The sequence below is a fragment of the Anguilla anguilla genome, chromosome 17, assembly GCF_013347855.1.
Source record: "Anguilla anguilla isolate fAngAng1 chromosome 17, fAngAng1.pri, whole genome shotgun sequence".
Lineage (NCBI taxonomy): Eukaryota > Metazoa > Chordata > Actinopteri > Anguilliformes > Anguillidae > Anguilla > Anguilla anguilla.
Window position 1 is genome coordinate 2475439 of NC_049217.1, and position 20570 is coordinate 2496008.

At 45.0% G+C, this 20570-nt stretch overlaps 2 protein-coding genes across 2 annotated transcripts in view; both read left to right on the plus strand.

Annotated features, from left to right (window-relative positions):
• Positions 1–20570, plus strand: part of LOC118216547 — a 46790-nt gene that overhangs the window by 22813 nt on the left and 3407 nt on the right. The window contains exons 12-13 of the mRNA XM_035397823.1: positions 11080–11382; positions 11803–11902. Of these exons, the coding sequence (XP_035253714.1) occupies positions 11080–11382; positions 11803–11902 (403 nt within the window). The remainder of the gene's footprint in view (positions 1–11079; positions 11383–11802; positions 11903–20570) is intronic.
• LOC118216548 overlaps positions 1–20570 on the plus strand; it is a 58973-nt gene that overhangs the window by 5227 nt on the left and 33176 nt on the right. The gene's annotated exons all lie outside the window — the stretch shown is intronic.

Sequence of the window (20570 nt, forward strand, 5' to 3'; positions counted from 1 at the left end):
AGGGGGGTTTGGCTGCTGGCCTCCCGGCCTTATCCACACGGGCTGCGTGGTTGGCGGGAGAGCCAGGGCTGAATAAATAACAATTTATTTAAACATGATGATTATTAAAGTAGCATTTTTCTCCAATATTCTGCATCATGTAACATAACAGACTACAGCCATTTATTCTTTTTAAAACTAATCCAGTACAGAGAAAAATGCTAAGAAAACAAACCAATGCCATACAGAAGATCAACCAAATATGACCAATCAGTTCCCAGAGAGATCATTTACAGTTTGCTTAAATGTTTTCTCCCTCTCAGGTCCCTGCTGAAGGGAACGGTGCAGCTGATGCAGTCTACAGTAACATCACAGATCTGCAGCAGGGTCAAGGTAGTGTAGGAAACAAGACTATTCACACGTAGCATGAGGCAGTGCAGTAATGTAAGGGAATACACTACATTACAGGCGTTTATCATACGCTCTTATACACACTGACTTACACTGCTTTTTGCATTTTAAAAACATAGCACCCATTTATACAGCTGGATGTATAGTATACTGGAGCTATACAGTACCTTGCTCAAGGGTACAGTAGCAGTGTCCTACCTGGGAATCGAACCTGCAACCTTACAGTTACAAAGCTAGTTCCTTAACCAATATATTACAGTACAAAATGTGCTTATAGGCCATGTATGGCTTGATCATAGTAAAGATTGAATCATACTTTATAAATTTGCCTGAGTGATCAAAAATGTTACATGGCTCAGTGCTCCTTATATGGTAAATCATATAAAGTTATTTTAAAAAGGTTTCCTTAAATATGTCCGTCTCTTACACTCCTATCTACATTAGCAGTGGGTGAGAATGGTGATTCCAGTGCAGCTGGTACAGTAAGTATTTAGCTGGTATAATAAGCTACAGAAAGTCGCCGGGCTACAGAAAGATCAAGGTAACTGGCTTAACTGAACTATTGATACGCTGCATGAACCGGTGAAATAATTCACGGGAAACCTTGCATTAGGGGCCAGTTTCTAATCCTAGACTAAATTCAAAACTCCACTTGGTCCAGGAATAAGCTTAATCTGTGTTAGTGAAACCGGCCCCATGCGTTCCATGTGCCAAATGTGTGTGGGAAATTAATTACACTGAACAACTGGAATTGGGACCATTTTGGTGCATCAGACTGCACCTCTTGTACTTCCAAGGATGCACACTTAAGTAATACCTGATAGTATTTGTAAAATTATGTTTTTCTTATCAAAAGAAAGTGCATACCTGGGGTTGCACCTTTGCCTTCTGTTAAAACGAGGCTGAGTTGCAGGTATGCCAGGACTTCTACAACCCGGACAATGTTTGACATTATGGCTGCATCAATTAAGCCTCATACTCACTAGCGATTGTAGTTTTAAAATGGAAGTATTCGAGGCCTCATGCACACATACACACCAGCATTAAAACCCGTTTCAAAAACCGTTTTGGCTCCTTTAAACAATTAGAGTAAAGGGAGGAAGTGGGAAAACTGTGGGGAAAAGGATTCAGTAAAAATAGGTCACCTGGTCAGGAGGCCTGTAATTTCTAAACCAGAGGTTTGTTTGCTAAAATGTCCACAAGAGGCGATATGCACCAAGACTCACACTTTTACTGTGACACAGAGGTGGAAAAATCTAGGTTCAGAAAGCAACAATCCTCCCCAGTATTTTGTTGCAATCAAGTTGATTTGCTAATTACCACAATCTTTCAACCAGGAGGTAACAATAATCAGCTGGCTAAGTTCAAGGGTGGAAGAAATATGACAAACTTTTACTTTTGTCATATGACCCCTGGACTTTCCACCTCTGCAGTTCAGACACTCTGTACAAGCACGAGCAGGGTCCTGGAGTCACAGGCTCAAGCGGGGGCCACATATATCTGTATTATACATTTCATACATTCATATATGTGTATTTTCATACATATATTTTATATATTTTTATACATTTTCTAATAGGAAACCCAGATACCCCTAAAGAGGAGAATGACAGTGAGGAGCTCCAGTACTTAATATTTTCCTTGACCACTCCCAGTCTGGGTAAGTTTGTTATACGAAGTGTCATCCTAATAAAATGGGAATATTACTCTTGCCAGTTTATGAGATTTCTCCAGTGAATACAACGGGAGTAACATCTAAAGTTTGGGCATACAATACCTTATGAAAGGGGTGCAAAACTTTTTTCCTGGAGGGCTGGTGGTGGCTTTCATTCCAACCAATTATTCTGGTCTACTGGTCTAAACCACTGTTTTCACCAATGCTGTTCACTCCACTGCTGAAATGCTCCAACTAAAGATATACTGTGTTCAATCTGCAGTTGCAGCTCCTAGCTTCTCTAAAATTTCAGAGCAAATAAATGTTTGAGATAATTAAATCATTACAAGCAGACAGTCTAATGGAATCCTGAAACAGATAAGCCTGTGTTGCCCATCCAACTAGCAAAAGCAATATGCAGTACTGGGGGTTCACAAATGTGCTGGTCAGTCACAAGTTCTGCTGGTTTTTGTTTTATACTTAAAACAAGCAACTAATTCAATCCCAGTATTTACAGTTTGATTTTTTCACTGCAGGCAGTTGAACCCCCAGTCTCATTCTGTAAGTATGTTCTCTGAGATACTCAGGAGAATAACCATTAGGATTTTATGTTCATCTACGTATAATGTAGGCACTGCGTATCATATTCATACAATCAATAAAAAATGGTTACATTTTGTGTATGGATGGTTCACTTTGAAAAGTTTGAATTTCATTGATTTTATTGTTCTAAGTTCATATTTAAGATTCTGATGTCATATTTTTGCAGGAACAAGAAAATGAAAGTGATCTATGCAAGTGTCTGCAAAATGTAATATGGATAACATTTCAATGATTCAAATGGATAAATGAAACAAAAAGCCCACATTTAAAGTTTACATTTGAAGTCTGTACAGTGCAACTGTTACGTTTTAGGGGGTTGGACCCAGGCTCAGAGTGAAACACACAAAACTCAAGAGGTAAAGGAAAATAAAGACTTTACTACAAAAAAAGGCAAACACCAAACAGGAAACAGAAAAGGCCACGATGGGCAAAAATACAAACTCTAAGAAACAGAGGAACTCAAAACACAGGCAGGGCAGAACACAGGCAGGCAGACAGGACAACAAGCAGACCGACTGAAATGCAGACAGACAGGCAAACAAACGGGTAGGCAGACCGGCTAACGAGCTGACGGCCTGGGGGGCAGACAAACATGCAAACAAGCTGGTGGATAAACAGGCAGGTAGACAGAGAGACAATGAGGCAGGTGGACCAGCTATCAAACAGTCCGGGGAACGGACCGGGCCCATCCCTAAGGGGAAACACCCTCCAAGGCGTGGCTGCATGAAAGCACCTGGGCTGTTGGATGGATGAGGTCTCTGGGCCTGGGCTGGGGCAGCGACGGCTCGGGAGCAATAGGGGACGTGGGTACACTGGAGGACGCGGGCACACTGGGGGGCCCGGGAACACTGGGAGGAGCAGGCCACCCCTCCGGGACAACAGGCGGAGCAGGCTTCTCCTGCGGGACAGCGGGCTGGGCAGGCGGATTCTCCTGCGGGACAACGAACAGAGCAGGCAGCGGAGGCCCCTGCGGGACAACGGGCAGAGCAGGCGGACCCTGCGGGACAACGGGCAGAGCAGGCGGCCCCTGCGGGACAACGGGCAGAGCAGGCGGACCCTGCGGGACAACGGGCAGAGCAGGCGGGCCCTGCGGGACAATGGGCAGAGCAGGTGGTGGTCACTCCTGCGGGAGACTGGGCTGAGCAGGCGGTAGCCCCTGCGGGACGGCGGACCGAGCAGGCAGCTCCTGCGGGCCGAGCAGGCAGCTCCTGCGGGACGGCGGGCCGAGCAGATGGCTTCTCCTGGGTGCGAGGCCGAGCAGATGGCTTCTCCTGGGTGCGAGGCGGAGCAGGCAGACCCCCCTGCAGTCTGGGCTGGGCAGGGGACCGGAACACGAACCCCAGCAGTAGGGAACCCGGCTGGGCAGCCGGACGGGACCGGCGGGACCCCCGTGGGCCAGACCCTGGAAAAATGACCAGCCGAGCCCCCTCCAAAGAAGCAGGCAAGGGGTCTACTGGCTGAGGGGCTGGAGGTCTGGCCGACCAGGAGGCAGCCCAACCACCACGCCTCCCTGACCACCCGCCCCAGGCTCTGGGAGGCTCAAGGGCGAACACCGGCTCGAGCTCCAAGTCACTAGGCGGTGAGTCCTCGGGGTCACCCCACATCGGTGGCATATTTTAAACAAAAAAAACAAAAAAACACAGGGAAAGGGGGGAGAAAAAAAGAAAAAAACTCTGCTGGGTCCAGTACTGGCTGATTACTTCAGTCACGTTTTCGAGGGGGTTGGACCCAGGTGCAGAGTGAAACACACGAAACTCAAGAGGTAAAGGAAAATAGACTTTAATACAAAAAAAGGCAAACACCAAACAGGAAACAGAAAAGGCCACGATGGGTAAAAACACAAACTCCAAAATCTCTAAGAACAGAAAACAAGAGGAACTCAAAACACGGGCAGGGCAGAACACAGGCAGGCAGAGTACACGGGTAGAAGCACACACACGAAACGGAAGCAGGACAAAGCGGGCAGGTACATCAAGTCAGAAACAAACACAAGGAATCAGCACCCGAGTCAAGCGGACAAAGAACTTAAATAGACAAGGGTAACAAGACACAGGTGAACTCAAAGAACAATCAAACCAGAAAAGTAGGGGATAACAATACACAGGTGGGAACAATGAGGCACAATCAGAAACAATAATAAAATAATTGAAAGCAATAATACAATTAACGGGAACGAGCAGGACACAAAACAGCAGTGCCGCCATCTGGCGGCCCAACAAGGAAAAACAGAGACAGAAACAGAACCATGACAAACTCAATTAGAGATGGAAAAAGACAATCTGCAGATCTTACCAAGATCTGTTACTATGTGAATATGCCACTGTTGCATTCTGTTTTGCTAAAGGAAGCTTTTACATGCATCTGAAAATATTTAGATTTTGACTGTGAACAACACAGTTGTATTCTGGAAAATACATACATTAATAAGTTTTTTCTGTACTGTTTCTGTACTGTTTTTTGCAGATTTATTTTTTCTTTTTCTTGTGTACTCCGATTTTTTGACTAATTGATGTATGAACAGCAGGGAGTGATATTGTTCAAGAAATAAGGAACATATTTATGTACAGGGTAGTAGTGTCTGGATATGGCGGTGTGCTCTTCAGTGTGCTTTTATCTGTTGTTAAGAAGTATATTTTTTATTTTTAATAATAAAACAGCTGTGAAAAGGAACTGCATTATTAATTATTATAAGAACCCAAAATAAAACACAGTTAGTGACTGTGACACCGGCAGCACATGCAGTGTTTTCTGGGCCGATTGAATCACTTCCCCAAGCCCTCTGCCTGCAGTTACCACAGTAACCACACCTCTCCCTCAAAATAGCCAAAATAACAGTTGGCGTTCCCTGTTTTTTGAGCCATTTCCTGTGACGTATACCATGTTAAAAGGCTGAACAGCAATAAGAAGGGCTGTGCAGGGCATCAGCCATGGCAATGGTGACTGCCACACACAGAAAAGCAGACAGAAGACTGTAGCATGCTGCATGCAAACACAGAAATATACAGCACATGGTAGCCTGCTACATGTAGCAATCAACATGAAAGTCATGATGAAATAAATAAAAGAACTAGACAATCAGGAAAACTTGTATGCTGGGTATTGGTCTAAACACCATACATGCGTTGTTTGTTGTCAGTTGGTTGTCCTTTAGCCATGATCTAAGTATACTGGCAAACGAGTGATGTAATGGGCAGGTTTGTGTGGTGTGATGCAGGGCTGGGATTGGCCACTGATCACATGGCGAACAGACGTTTGGCTTTCTGCCGTTTGTTTCCAATAAAAAGCCAAGCCAACCCAACCGAATCCTCCACCAAATAAGGAAAAAAGGCCAATCTGGCAACCAAATGCTTCTCAGGCAAAGTAATAACAAAACTCTGAAACAACGACTTGTACCCAGAGCAGCCCATCACACCACTCCCCCTAAGCTCTCTTCTTTAGGCCTGAGCACCAGGCCTTTTATTAGGCCCAATGATCAGGTAATAGGCCACAGATGTAGTGACTACAATGCAGCCCTCTGGTGGACAGCAGCACCCCAACTCCCCACCTGGCATCATAATGGCTAGTGGCAGGGTGATTAGAACTGTGAGTTGCTAAAAGTGCTTTTCCTCCCTGAAACTATACAGTTCCCACTTTTCCACAGATCTGGTTGAGCTAATATTAGATTTCAGTAAAAGCCATTAAGGTGGAGGCTCCAAATATGTAATTAGAATGTTTGCAACTGAACATTCTAATGCTGACGTAACAATCGCTGCTGGAAATCAAAAGCAATGGAGTTCTAGAACACTGACTCAGAACATTGAAGAAACATTCCAAAAAACCTACCCTTCAAAGGGTTTATCTTTACAATGGTAGCGTGTGGAGGTGGGCCTGGCCATTTAGAATTTTATAAACAAGACACATGGCTGTGCTTATTACAGTGTTTTAGCAAGTTGTGACTTAGGACATTGCAGTGGTGGTGTCTATTTGGCTTTCCTGTCCAGGGTCTTAAGGATTTATTTGCACATAAACTCAAAGCATTTCAGTTTGTTTTTGCTTGCTTACACCCACTTGACAATGTGTCAGATGATGTACTTCCTCTTTGTTCAGCCATTTCCTGTCAAGTATACCGTAGTAAAAAGGTTAGACACCAATAAGAAGGACTGCATACGGCATCAGCCATGGCAATGGTACTGTGGTGGACCCTGTTGTGGATATCAGGATACTGTCACATTCTTTCATCCGAGGGTGAGTCCCTCTTTCTGTCTTAATCATATATTCATTAATTTATTTATTTATTCATATATAAAGTTCATGACAATGCAGCCAAATGTATAATAATAGAACAAAATTAAAATGGACAAATCGTCAATTTCTATATCATCACTATAGAAGGGTAAAATATAATACAGTCACATAGCAGAACATGGAAAAAATGTCTTACTTTTAAATGTCTTGTTTATAACAAAAAGTTTCACAGAGGCTACTACTACTATATAAATTGATCCAGGCTTTTTGTTTGCTTGTTTTCTGTTTAAAATTCAAGAGGAAGCAAAAGGTTCAAAGTGACAGCATATTACTTTTATCAGTGAAATGGCTTTATATTCGATGCTAAGCAGCTACACAGACTTTTCAAATATGAAATTATATAATAACCATTAATGACAGTGTGATTAATATTGTTATTAAAGCATTATTCATGCTGTAAAATATGCAAATTCAAGACATTTTTTTGCATAGTCACTTTATCATTAAGACAGGTTTACAATCACTCCATACACTATCCACAATGGTCCATGTCTTTCAATGGTAAAATTCATAATACAAAAGCATTATAAGAAGCTAAAAATGTTAATTTAAGATATAGAGTACTGTGAGCAGTTAAGGTTCGCTTTGCTAGCTGTCCACTAGTAGGCTACTACAGGATGTTGAAAAGAAAGAAAATATCTTTGCAATGTACCACAACCACATTGAGGACAAAAAAAGGTAATGATAATGATTTTGGGTCTAAAACCATGACTATAGCCGGTACAAGCAATACTTTTCCATCCTAGGCTAAAATATACCTCAAATATTCATTATAGTTGTGGGGATTATATTTTTATCTCAGGTTATAAATCTGGGATTAACTTTAATGAACTAACTGTACTTTGCCTCTATATTTAAATGCAATATTATCATGTCTTGTGCTCAGTTGGATCTCTGTATTTGGTATGTTCTTCTCATACTGCAGTGTTGGTGCAGTACAAATACTTCCTTACTGAGCAGATACGGGGGGTCTCTCTACAAGCCCCTGCTGAGACCAACGGGACAGAATTCATCTGGGAGTGGACATCACATGATGGAAGCTACACAAACACTTGGATAATAACTATACAGTCTGATGGAACATATTCATGGAATTTGAAGAAGGCGAACATGTCTATTTCAAAAGAAAGAACATATGACATTATTCTCAGACCAGAGTTACAAAATGCAGGAGTTTTTACTTTTATTCAAACTAAACCAAAGAAAGTAAAAGTGGCCCAGTTCGAAGTGTTCGCTATAAAAGGTAAATTCAGGCTTTGATGCATTTTATAAATTATATTATTAATGAGATTATACAGTATCTCTCTCATACTATGTGTAAGAAATATAACACAAAGTTCAAGTTATATCTTGCATTTTACATTCAAAAAGCTGAATCTGAAATTAGATTTAATTTATACACATTGTAAAGCTGCCCAGCAAAATGTTAAGTGTTAAATTAACTTGTACACATTTAACGCGGTAGCCACTGCACGTTTACTCTGTCAGAGTTTAATTAACATTGGACATTTTACTGTGTGATTAATAAACCAATGTATGATGAAAAGGTAGGTTGGATCATATGGGAAAGTAGTGGCTCATAGTCCTCATGTTTGGACACAGTGCCTTATTAAATCTGAGGTGATATAAATCAGCATTGTCGATTTCTTTAGAGTACATAGCACAACAAAACCAAGGTGAAAATTTTCACTTTATGGTTATATTTTTTCTTCCACCTCTCCATAGAATTCCCAGCAGAAAACTGGAGGAGTGTATATTGCTTTAAATTTGATGGCTGGTTTTGAGATGTAGGCCACACAACGATTTGATGAAAACGTTCACTGAGGTTCCACTGCAGGAGCAAAGAGCAATTGATTCAGAGAAGCTTCTCTGAATCACTTGCTCTTTGCTCCTGCAGTGGAACCGTTGCGGTGGTCCAGAGAAAATTAAGGTTGTGATATGATCAGGAGCTGTGAAGTATCACACCTTCCAGATTCAGCTACACTGGACTGGGAAAGGGACAGAGAACCTACTGCTAACACAACGCTGTTCTACAACAACACTGCCCACATCATCATCCACAGTGTTGACCAATACAGTGAGGGATCATATTACTGCACACTCACATGGAACGGAGCACTTATTTTCAGCATTCCCAGTACATTTGAAGTCAACAAGGGTATGTTACTATGGATACGGTATTCACTGGAGCATTTGCAAAAGCATCCTGAGCTTTAACCGTTTTTCATAAGCGAATTTATAACTGTGAATCACTTCTTTCATTACGATTAACGATAAACCCAAGTAATGTCTCCATATTCTCTATTTGCGAATGGTTTTGGTCTGTACAAATGGTACAGATATACACAAGTATACTCCACTATATACCAAGGGCCTCATTTATAAAAATGTTCTTAGATTTATACTTAGTATTAAGATCATTTCCGACGGTGTGCTTACATTCGATTCATAAAAGATACTGAGCATAAATAACCTTGCTTACACAGGTTCTAAGAAGCCCATTTGTAACTTACGCACCTGTGATCTATAAATCTCAAATTAACTTAAAATTGACGGCACTTGAACATGCCTTACAATGGATGACCCCCAAGGTCACGGATCAAATCTGGACCGTGCCAGTGCAGAAGGTTCATTCAGTTAGGGGTCTGTGTTTCATTGCTCTCTAGCGCCCCCCACTGTTGGGGCAAGTGTTTGTGGACTGCATGCCAAAGCCGCATATGAGACATGTTCCTTCAACTCAACTACATGCGAGCTGGCTGTGGGCTGTGGAGTGAAAACAAGCAGGCTGGAGACACCACGTGTGAGGGATTGAGCGGCTGGGTAGTAATGGGGTATTCAGAATAAGGGTGGGAATTGGATATACTCAGCCCCATGTTTGGTGGACAAAAAAAAATAAAGAAAAAAACTAGCTATGATGAAGTCACAACACTTGTTTAAAAATGACATATTAAGTATTTTAACATTTTAATGCTGAAATTCCTTCAAACAGTACATGCAAGTTTCCATTTAAGACAACGATAATGCACAAAAAATTAAACAATAGAGTAAATAAGGGATAAAATGTAAAGTAGAGGCTACCATACTGTAGGCATGGCTCACTTACCCATTAAATACAAATGACAGTTACTGTTGATGCTCATGTACTGTGATTTAAAAAATATAATAAAATTAAATAAAAAAAGAAAAACTATAATATATACTCATAGGCCATGTATGTTTCGATCACAGTAAAGATTCATTCTTTGTATAATCAGAAAATGTATGATCTCATACCTTAAAGGGTTAATTAGAAAAGTAATATACCAGCATGTCCTGTATAGAAACAGACCGGCCAGGCTGCCTATAATAGCTTTCATGGTGGGAGGTGGGGTATTTATTGTAGGCTATTTTTAATGAGTTTTTCTCTTCCACCAACTCTGTGTGCGTTCATTTACTTTTACATGTTTTTCACATGTTGCTCACTACCTGTAGCAGTAGCATATGTGCTGATTGTACAGACAGTCATTCTAACCACAGCTTTATTCCCTAGGGACACATGGCACACACACTCTGTACAGAGGGAGTTTGAACAGCAGTGAGGTGATGCTAATCTGCCGTTCTCCAGCTTCATACAGAACAGCATATTGGCAATGGGAGCCATCGTCTGGGACAAATGCAATCCGTGTGGCCTCAGCTGATAAATATGAGAATGCTTCGATTTCCATGGAGGTAGATAAAGAGAGATTCTCATCTGAGGGCTTTGATGGGTCTAATTTTCCTCTGAGAATCTCACCAGTGAAGTTTGGAGACAGTGGAAGGTACTTCTGTTACTCTGAACACTCCCTGATGGCCACAGTAATGCTGGCAACTGTTCAGGGTAAGTCTGCACTTCAGGTTTAGCGTATGCTTACACAGTTTACAGAACTGAATAAATAACAGCATTCTTACACATTATGCTTATTAAAGTAGCCTTTTTTACAATATGCTGTGCCATGCTATGTAACAGATTACAGCCATGGGTTAACAGTAAGCAACAGAAGTGTTGAGCCCAAGTCATAAAGGTACACAGAAACTCAATGATGAATAATGGATGTTATCTGAACAAAAAATATTTTTCTGAAAAATGAAGAATAAATAAATAAATAATCCATGTACATGTACTCTCTCAGTCTCAGCAGTGCCCCCTGCTGGTTTGTTCAGGAATCTGTCAGTTGTGCTGAACTGTGAGATATCACAGGTGAACGGCTCTGTGACCCTGGCCTGGCTCCGGATGAAGGGGGTCAGGGGGGAGATCATAAAACAGGAGGTCCTGAGTGAGAGGCACCCAAAAAAGATGCTCAGTCTCACCCTGCCCATTCTGAACAGAGACCAGCTGCACTGGGCCTGTGCAGTGTTCACAGGGAGCATGCTCAGAGCACAGGTCCCCCTCACACTGCCAACACCCATCACTGAACCTGAAGAGCCAAAGCCAGGTACTAAACTCCAACCACAGGCACAGGATTCATTACAACTTAGGGGAACACACTAAACCACCTAGTCTCTATAGTCAAATGCAAAGTCTCACAAGCATACTAGCAATAAATAAATAAGAAAACTCTTCTATTTTCCTGTAATAAAATATGCACAGTAATAATATTAATAAGCGTGAGTCTAGCCAAGTCATGTACCAATGCCACTCAAACAGAAAACAGAAGTGCTTAACTCAATATGATGTGCACGCACCCATCATTTTATTAGACAAAATAAGAATTTTTACTTTTAATACGGCTGAATAATGAATGTAACTTTTAATATAACCTAGTAATTAATTAACTTTTAATAGCTAAATAAATAAGAATATTCTCCCTGTTCTGAGCTCCCTAGTTAAGTTTCCTTCTTTTGTGCCAACACAGATAATGGATGGATGCTGGCGATCGGTTTGGCCTGTACTGCTGCTGTGTGTGTTGGAGTGCTGTTGCTGTTAGGAGGTCTGTTGTTTCGGCGTCTGAAAACATTCTGTTCCGAGTTTACCATTCTCTCTGACAGAGCTTTCTAGAACACTTCCACAGCATTCTAGAGCATTCACACTACAACATTGCTTTGAACTCTGCTCAGATAGAACAGTGTTATCAAATGCATTGTTTTTAAATTATGTTGTTTCATTTTTTCTTTTTATATTTTATATAATCGAAAACAAACCAATGCCATACACAAGATCAACCAAATATAACCAATCACTTCCCAGAGAGATCATTTACAGTTTGCTTAAATGTTTTCTCCCTCTCAGGTTCCTCCACATCACCAGCTGAAGGGATCGGTGCAGCTGATCCAGTCTACAGTAACATCACAGATCTGCAGCAGGGTCAAGGTAGTGTAGGGGAACAAGGCTATTCATACGTAGCTTGAGTTGGTGCAGTAATGTAAGGGAACACACTACATTACAGGCATTTATCATTTGCTCTCATATACACAGTGATATAAGCTTTATCTGTGTCAGCAAAACCGGCCCCGTACATTCCATGCGCCAAATGTGTGTGGGAAATTAATTACACTGAACAATTTAAATTAGGTGCATTTTGGTGCATCAGACTGCACCTCATGTACTTCCAAGGATGCACACCTGAGCAATACCTGAAACAATTAGTAAAATTATATGTTTTTCTGTTAAAAAGAAAGTGCATATCAGGGGCAACATGGCTCAGGAGGTAAGACCGATTGTCTGGCAGTCGGAGGGTTGCCGGTTCAAACCCCGCCCTGGGCATGTCGAAGTGTCATTGAGCAAGACACCTAACCCCTAACTGCTCTGGCGAATGAGAGGCATCAATTGTAAAGCGCTTTTATCCAAAGCGCTATATAAATGCAGTCCATTTACCATACCTAGGGTTGCACCTTTGCCTTCTCTTAAAAGGAGGGTGAGTTGCAGGTATGCCTGGACTTCCACAGCCTGAACCATATAAATGCTGGTTTAAGTCTGGCCCAAATCATTTGTCAAATATGACCGGATATGAGGTTTCACAGGCATAAACCGAATAATTTTATCTCTCTTGTTTGATGGCCTTGTTTATCAGCCAATATATTTTTCCATGTTCTAGGTTCATGTAAACAATAATTCTGACATGTCATATTTCTGCAGGAACAAGAAGAAAATGATAAAGTGATCTATGCAAGCGTCTGCAAAACGTAATATGGATAACTATTCAATGATTCTAATGGAAAAATGAAACAAAATAATCGACGTATAAATGTGGACATTTCAAGTCTGTTCAGTGCAACTTCATTAGAGAAGGAAGAAGACAATTTTTTTCAGAGACCTGTTATTATGTAAATATGCCACCGTTTCTTTGAACAGAACAATGCATTCTTTCTTGCTAAAGGAAGCTTTTACAAGTATCTGATCATTTCTGTATTTTGACTGTGAAGAACTCAGTGGTGTCATGGAAAATATACACGTTTTTTCTGTACTTTTATTGCATTTTTTTTTTATTTTTCTGTGTTTAAAAAAATTTCTATTCCGATTTGTTGACTATTTAATGTATGAACAGCAGGGAGTGATATTGTTCAAGAAATAAGCAACATATTTATGTAGCTATTGTGGTGTGCTCTTCAGTGTTCTCTTCTCTGCTTTTAAGAAGAATACTTTTTATTTTAAATAATAAAGCTGCTGTGAAAGGAATTACATTATTCATTATTATAACACAAAATAAAACACAGTTAGTGACTGTGCCACCGACAGCACATGCAGCGTCTTCTGGGCCAAAACGTGTGAGATTTCTCTGTCCCTCAGCCCCAGTGTCACTGCAGGCAGAGCAGATGAGTCCTGGTGAGTCCTGATTACCTGGCTGTAGCATGCTGCATGCGAACACAGCATCATGTTCCACTCCTGCCGACGGTTCAGCGTCTTCCTCACCTTCCTCATCTTCCTCACATTTGTCACCTTCCTCACCTCCCTCACATTCCTCACCTTTTGCACCTTCCTCACTACCCTTACCTTCCTCACCTTTTGCACCTTCCTCACTACCCTTACCTTCCTCACTGTGGTGGGGTGGGCGTGGTTTGAGCGTCGGCTGCAGAGAGAGAGAGTGAGAGGAGCGGCTCTCGGATCCTTCGTCACAACTGTCAGCTGGAGGTAATCAGCGCCGATAATTATTAATTGTTTAATTGCGCTGATTGCCTCTGATTGCTTTCAACAGTGAGCCTGGGGTTTTTAAAAGCAAGACCGGAAGCCGGAGGGATGGAAGAGCGCCGATGACAAGACGGCTGCGAAACTGTGGTGTTTAAGAATTGTCTGGAAAAGACGAGAGTTTGAATAAAATAGCACGGCAGTGCTAATTACGGAAACGGTTGTCTCCCGTGAGTGTGTTTTTAACCAGGAGGGGTGGCACTCACTTGCCACAGTGGTGGCCTGTGCGGGGAGTAGCGTAGTAAACACATTACACAGAGGAGACAACATGGAGCACAGCCAGGAGGAGGGGGAAACGGCACAACCAGTGGTAGCGCTGGCGAAGATGCTGGAGGGGATGGCGGCGATGTAGGAGAGGCAGGCGGCGATGCACGCCGAACAACTGGAGGCTCTGCGTGCACAGACCTCCCTCCAGACTCAGGCTCTGCTGCAGCTGGCTGCTGCGGGAGAAACCAGCTCCCGAGAGCGACAGACCGGACCCCCCGTAGCTCTCCATCTGCCCAAAATGACCCCGGAGGACGACGCGGAGGCATTCCTCGAGGGGTTTGAGGTGGCCGCGAGGGGGAGTAAATGGCCGGAGGAGGAGTGGGTCATCCACCTCCTGCCCCTCTTAACTGGGGAAGCACAACAAGCTGCACACAGCTTACCCCCCACAGCACGGGCGGTCTACGCCAACCTGAAGAAGGCGGTCCTGGACCGCCTGGGATACAGCCCGGAAGAGCACCGGCAACGGTTCAGGGAGACGGCCCTGGCAGGAGAGGACCGACCGTTCGCATACGCCCAGAGACTGCTGGACATGGCGCGTCGGTGGCTGCGACCGGAACTCCGGTCCGCCGACGGGGTGGTGGAGCTGGTGACCCTCGAACGTTTTATCGATGGCCTCCCGGGGGAGACGGCGAATTGGGTGAGGTGCCATCGGCCGACCGGGTTGGCGGCCGCCGTCACCCTGGCGGAGGACCACCTGGCGCTCTACCCCTGCGGCCAGTCACAGCAGCAGCAGCAAGGACGGGCAGACCCGGCTCCGCGCAGGAGAGCCCTTCCTCGTTCCCTTCCTTCCCCCCTTTCTTCCTCCCTTCCCTGTGCCCAAACCCCCTCATTTTCCCGCAACAACCCTTTTTTTCTGTTTCCCCAGCCCCAGGCTCAGTGGCGGCGGGGTGCGACCCACAGAGAGCTCCTCAGACGCCCGGACCGGGGTGTTGGCGGTGCGGACAACCGGGTCACCTGCGCCGCGAGTGCCCGCTCATGGAGGTGGGGCAGGTGGTTCGTGTTGTGGGCCCGCCCACCTCCGCTCCCGACCCAGACGGAGCGTATTGTATTCCGGTAAGGATTCAAGGGAGTGAACACCAGGCGCTGTTGGACTCAGGGGCTATGCAGACCATGATTCGACAAAGCCTGGTTTGACCCGAGGCGTTGTTAGAAGCATCAAGGGTATCTATAAGGTGTGTGCATGGGGATTTACACGAGTACCCTATCGTCTCAGTGGAAATTCGGTGTCAAGGGGAAAAGCATAAAATAAAGGCTGCGGTTAGCTCCCGCCTCTCGCACCCTCTGATTTTAGGCACTGATTGGCCGGGGTTCCGCCAGGCAGCTGGTAAGGTAGGGGGGGGGTGCGTTCACGACGGGTAGGGCTGTGTGATGTGTGTGCTGCTGTCAGCGGTGACGCGGGGTCGTCCGACGCGGCAGAGGGGGAGCCGGCACCAGTGGAGCCTCCGGGGGAGACTCCGCAGGTACCGGTGTTTCGCCCCATGGAGGATTTCCCACTCGAGCAGTCTCGTGATGACACCCTATGCTTTGCCTTTGACCGCGTGATGTCCATTGATGGTCAACAGGTGCGCCCTGATGCAACACTCACTCACCCGTATTTTGTAATAATTCGGGATAGGTTATACAGAGTGTGTCGTGACACTCAGACTAATGAGGAAATCACCCAATTGCTGGTGCCTAAAAGCTCTCGGGAAATGGTTTTTCAGACGGCTCATTTTAACCCCATGGCGGGTCATTTAGGGTATGAGAAAACACTGAACCGGATAATGGCCCGTTTCTATTGGCCGGGCATTTGGGCCGACGTGCGTCGGTGGTGTGCGTCGTGCCCTGAATGCCAACTAGTAAATTCCCCGGCTATACCAAAAGCGCCGTTGCGCCCCCTTCCGCTAATGGAGGTCCCTTTTGAGAGAGTGGGGATGGACCTCATCGGGCCGTTTCATCGGAGCACGCAGGGATACCATTTCGTGTTAGTTCTGGTGGATTATGCGACAAGGTATCCCGAAGCAGTTCCTTTGCGCAGCATTTCGGCAAAAAGTGTTGCGCAGGCATTGTTTCAAATAATCTCCCGAGTCAGAATCCCTAAAGAGATTCTGACTGACCAGGGCACACAGTATATGTCACACACACTACGCGAGCTGTACGGGTTATTGGGCATTCATTCTATTAGAACCAGCGTGTACCATCTCCAAACAAATGGGCTGGTTGAGCGTTTTAATAGGACGTTGAAGTCTATGATCCGGAAGTTCGTTCATGAGGATAGCCGTAATTGGGATAAGTGGTTATCTCCTCTGGTGTTTGCAGTGCGGGAGGTTCCCCAGGCCTCCACGGGATTTTCTCCCTTTGAACTACTGTTTGGTAGGAAACCCCGGGGGATATTGGACCTAGTTAAAGAAAACTGGGAGGAGGGTCCAAGTCCTAGTAAAAATGAATTACAATACGTGCTGGACCTGCGAGCAAAACTCCATACACTGGGTAAGTTGTCACGGGAGAATTTGCTCGAGGCGCAGGCACGTCAGCAACAGCACTACGGCAGAGGAGCTAAACTATGTCAATTTTCACCGGGAGATAAAGTTCTTGTGTTACTCCATACCTCTAGTTCTAAATTACTCGCCAAGTGGCCCTTTGCGGTCACACGGCGAGTGGGGGAGGTTGACTATGAGGTAGAGCGTACTGATAGAGAGGGGGCAAAACAGATTTATCACCTCAATCTCCTGAAAGCGTGGAAGGAGGTGGTGGCTGTCTCTCTGGTTACGGTGGATAAGGAGAGAGATGAGCTGGGGTCGGAGGTACCAAATTAACCCAATCAGATCTCAACCCTTTCAGATGACCATCTCTCACCGAATCAGAGAACAGACCTTGCCTTGTTGCAAAAGCGTTTTGCTGATGTGTTTTCCCCCATACCAGGACGCACGCACCTCATACACCACCACATTGAGACTTCCCCGGGGATGACGGTGCGGACCCGCCCCTATAGATTGCCGGAACACAGAAAGAAATTGGTTCAGGTAGAGATAAAGGCAATGCTAGAGCTGGGGGTAATAGAGGAATCCCACAGTCCCTGGAGTAGCCCCATTGTGCTGGTAGGTAAGCCTGATGGGTCTATTCGCTTGTGTGTGGATTATAGAAAGGTAAATGAAGTGTCACGGTTTGATGCTTATCCAATGCCTCGGGTCGACGAGCTCTTGGATCGGCTTGGCATGGCTCGATTTTTTTCGGCGCTGGATTTAACCAAGGGTTACTGGCAGATTCCCTTATCTGCCAAATCTAAGGAAAAAACGGCTTTCTCCGCTCCGGATGGTTTGTACCAATTCAGGACACTTCCTCTTTGGGTTATTCGGGGCCCCTGCCACCTTCCAGCGCCTAATGGATCGGGTATTGCGTCCGCATGCTGGTTATGCTGCTGCCTATCTGGATGATGTAATCATCCATAGCAGCAGTTGGGAGCAGCATTTGCAGCATGTGGGGGCAGTGCTCGAATCCTTAAGGCAGGCAGGGCTCACGGCTAACCCAAAGAAGTGTGCTATTGGCCGAGCGGAGGTACGGTATTTGGGGTACCACTTGGGAAGTGGACAGGTGTGGCCTCTAGTGGACAAAACCGCTGCGATTGCAGCCTGTCCCCGACCCAAGTCAAAAAAAGAGGTAAGGAGGTTCTTGGGCTGGCCGGCTATTACAGAAGGTTCATCCCGGCATTTTCGGAGCTAACCAGCCCCCTAACTGACTTAACCCGAAAAGGTGCCTCAGATCCGGTCCAGTGGACGGAACCGTGCCAGCGGGCGTTTGAGAGGGTAAAAGAAGCTCTCTGTGGGGAGCCGCTCTTGTTCACACCTAACTTCTCTCTCCCTTTTGTTTTGCAGACCGACGCGTCGGACAGAGGGCTGGGGGCAGGGAGTCGACCGCCCCGTGCTGTACGTTAGCCGAAAACTGTCACAACGGGAGGCGAAGTACAGCACGGTGGAGAAAGAGTGCCTCGCCATTCGGTGGGCGGTCGGAGCCCTCCGTTATTACCTTCTGGGTCGCCCATTCACCCTCTGTTCGGACCATGCCCCCCTCCAATGGCTCCACCGCATGAAGGATACCAACGCCTGGATCACTCGGTGGTATCTTCAAGGTGATCCATAGACCGGGTGCACGGATGGTCGTGGCGGACTTCCTCTTTTGCCCCCAGGAGGGGGGGGGGAGTGGTTGGTCATCGGCCGGATGGCTCCCCGGCCTAAGTCGGGCGGTGGGGGTATGTGGTGGGGTGGGCGTGGTTTGAGCGTCGGCTGCAGAGAGAGAGAGAGTGTGAGAGGAGCGGCTCTCGGATCCTTCATCACAACTGTCAGCTGGAGGTAATCAGCGCCGATAATTGTTAATTGTTTAATTGCGCTGGTTGCCTCTGATTGCTTTCAACAGTGAGCCTGAGGTTTTTAAAAGCAAGACCGGAAGCCGGAGGAATGAGAGGAGCGCCAATGACAAGACGGCTACGAAACCGTATTGTGTTTAAAGAATTGTCTGCAAAAGATGAGAGTTGAAATAAAATAGCACGGCAGTGCTGATTACGGAAAACGGTTGTCTCCCGTGAGTGTGTTTTAACCAGGAGGGGTGGCACTCACTTGCCACAACTTTATTTTGTGAATTGCACAGCAAATGTCAATATCAAAACATTAATAACAAACCATAGCAAATCCTCCTGCTGGGGTGATAACTTGCATTGGCATTGAAATAGCATTACACAATTTATAATAACTAATAACAAAACAATAATATACAGCCTTCTATGTGGGAGTCAAGGATAGTTTTCAAAATTACATTTCTTTGGGATCCTGGGTTTTCCAATGTTTTACATTAATACTGTGACTGAACAATAACATGTTAGAGGACCACCAGCAACTTCAAAAATACAATGATTAAAAAGTGCTGAATGGAACATTTGGGAACATTTGAACCCAACAGTGAGATGTGATGGGATGCAGCTGCCCAAAATCAATAAGACACTGTTAGTGATGCTGTACCAGAAGAGCATTGCACGGGGTTAACAATGCACTCTCCCTACCTTCAATACATCACTTTGATCTTCACTTAATGCCACAATCCAACTGGATGCTAATTAAAACAACATTTAAGTCTATACTAAACAATTTGTCTACCAATGTAATTTATAGATAAACACTTTTCTCCTTGTAATATTAAAATACCAAGCCAGAACAAAGACGGTGCATTCTATAGCCTGAAGTAAAAGTGTTAGATGCCACAAGACACTACAGCAAGTCCAGCAAGTTTGTGCGGCATGTTCCAGAATACAGCTGTGACACGTTCAAGGTTCAGCTGAAGGATGACCCAACACTTTTTCAAAGTACTAAGCACCACAGTTTATTAATAACTAAATACAACATGCTGCCAGACCAGCTACCCAAAATAAAACACAGTTAGTGCCTGTGCTACTGACAGCACATGCAGAGTCTTGTGGGCCAAACCGTGTGAGATTTCTCTGTCCCTCAGCCCCAGTGTCACTGCAGGCAGAGGAGATAAAGGTGAATCCTGATTACCTGGCTGCCTACAGCTGTGACTGCAGGCCAAATGAACCACTTCCCCCAGCCTTCTGCCTGCAGTTATCACAATAATCACACCTCTCCTCCAAAATAGCTTAGAACAGTTGGCACTTCCTGTTTTTTGAGCCATTTCCGGTGATATATACCATGTTAAAAGGATGGACAGCAGTAAGAAGGGTTGTGCAGGGCTGGGAGTGGCAACTGATAACCAAGCAAAAAGGTTCTCCACAAAACAAGGAAAAAGGCCTATCTGGCAACCAAACGTCTCTCAGGCAAAGTAATAACAAAACTCAGAAACAACAATTGCACCCACGGTCTCAGCAGTGCCCCTGGTGGTCTGTCCAGGAATCAGTCAGTTGTGCTGAACTGTGAGATATCACAGGTGATCAGCTCTGTGACCCTGGCCTGGCTCCGGATGAAGGGGGTCAGGGGGCGAGCTCATAAAACAGGAGGTCCTGAGTGAGATGCACCCAGAAAAGATGCTCAGTCTCACACTGCCCATTCTGAGCAGAGACCAGCTGCACTGGGCCTGTGCAGTGTTCACAGGGAGCATGCTCAGAGCACAGGTCCCCCTCACACTGCCAACACCCATCACTGAACCTGAAGAGCCAAAGCCAGGTACTATGCTCCAACCACAAGCACAGGATTCATTACAACTTAGGGGAACACACTAAACCACCTAGTCTCTATAGTCAAATGCAAAGTCTCA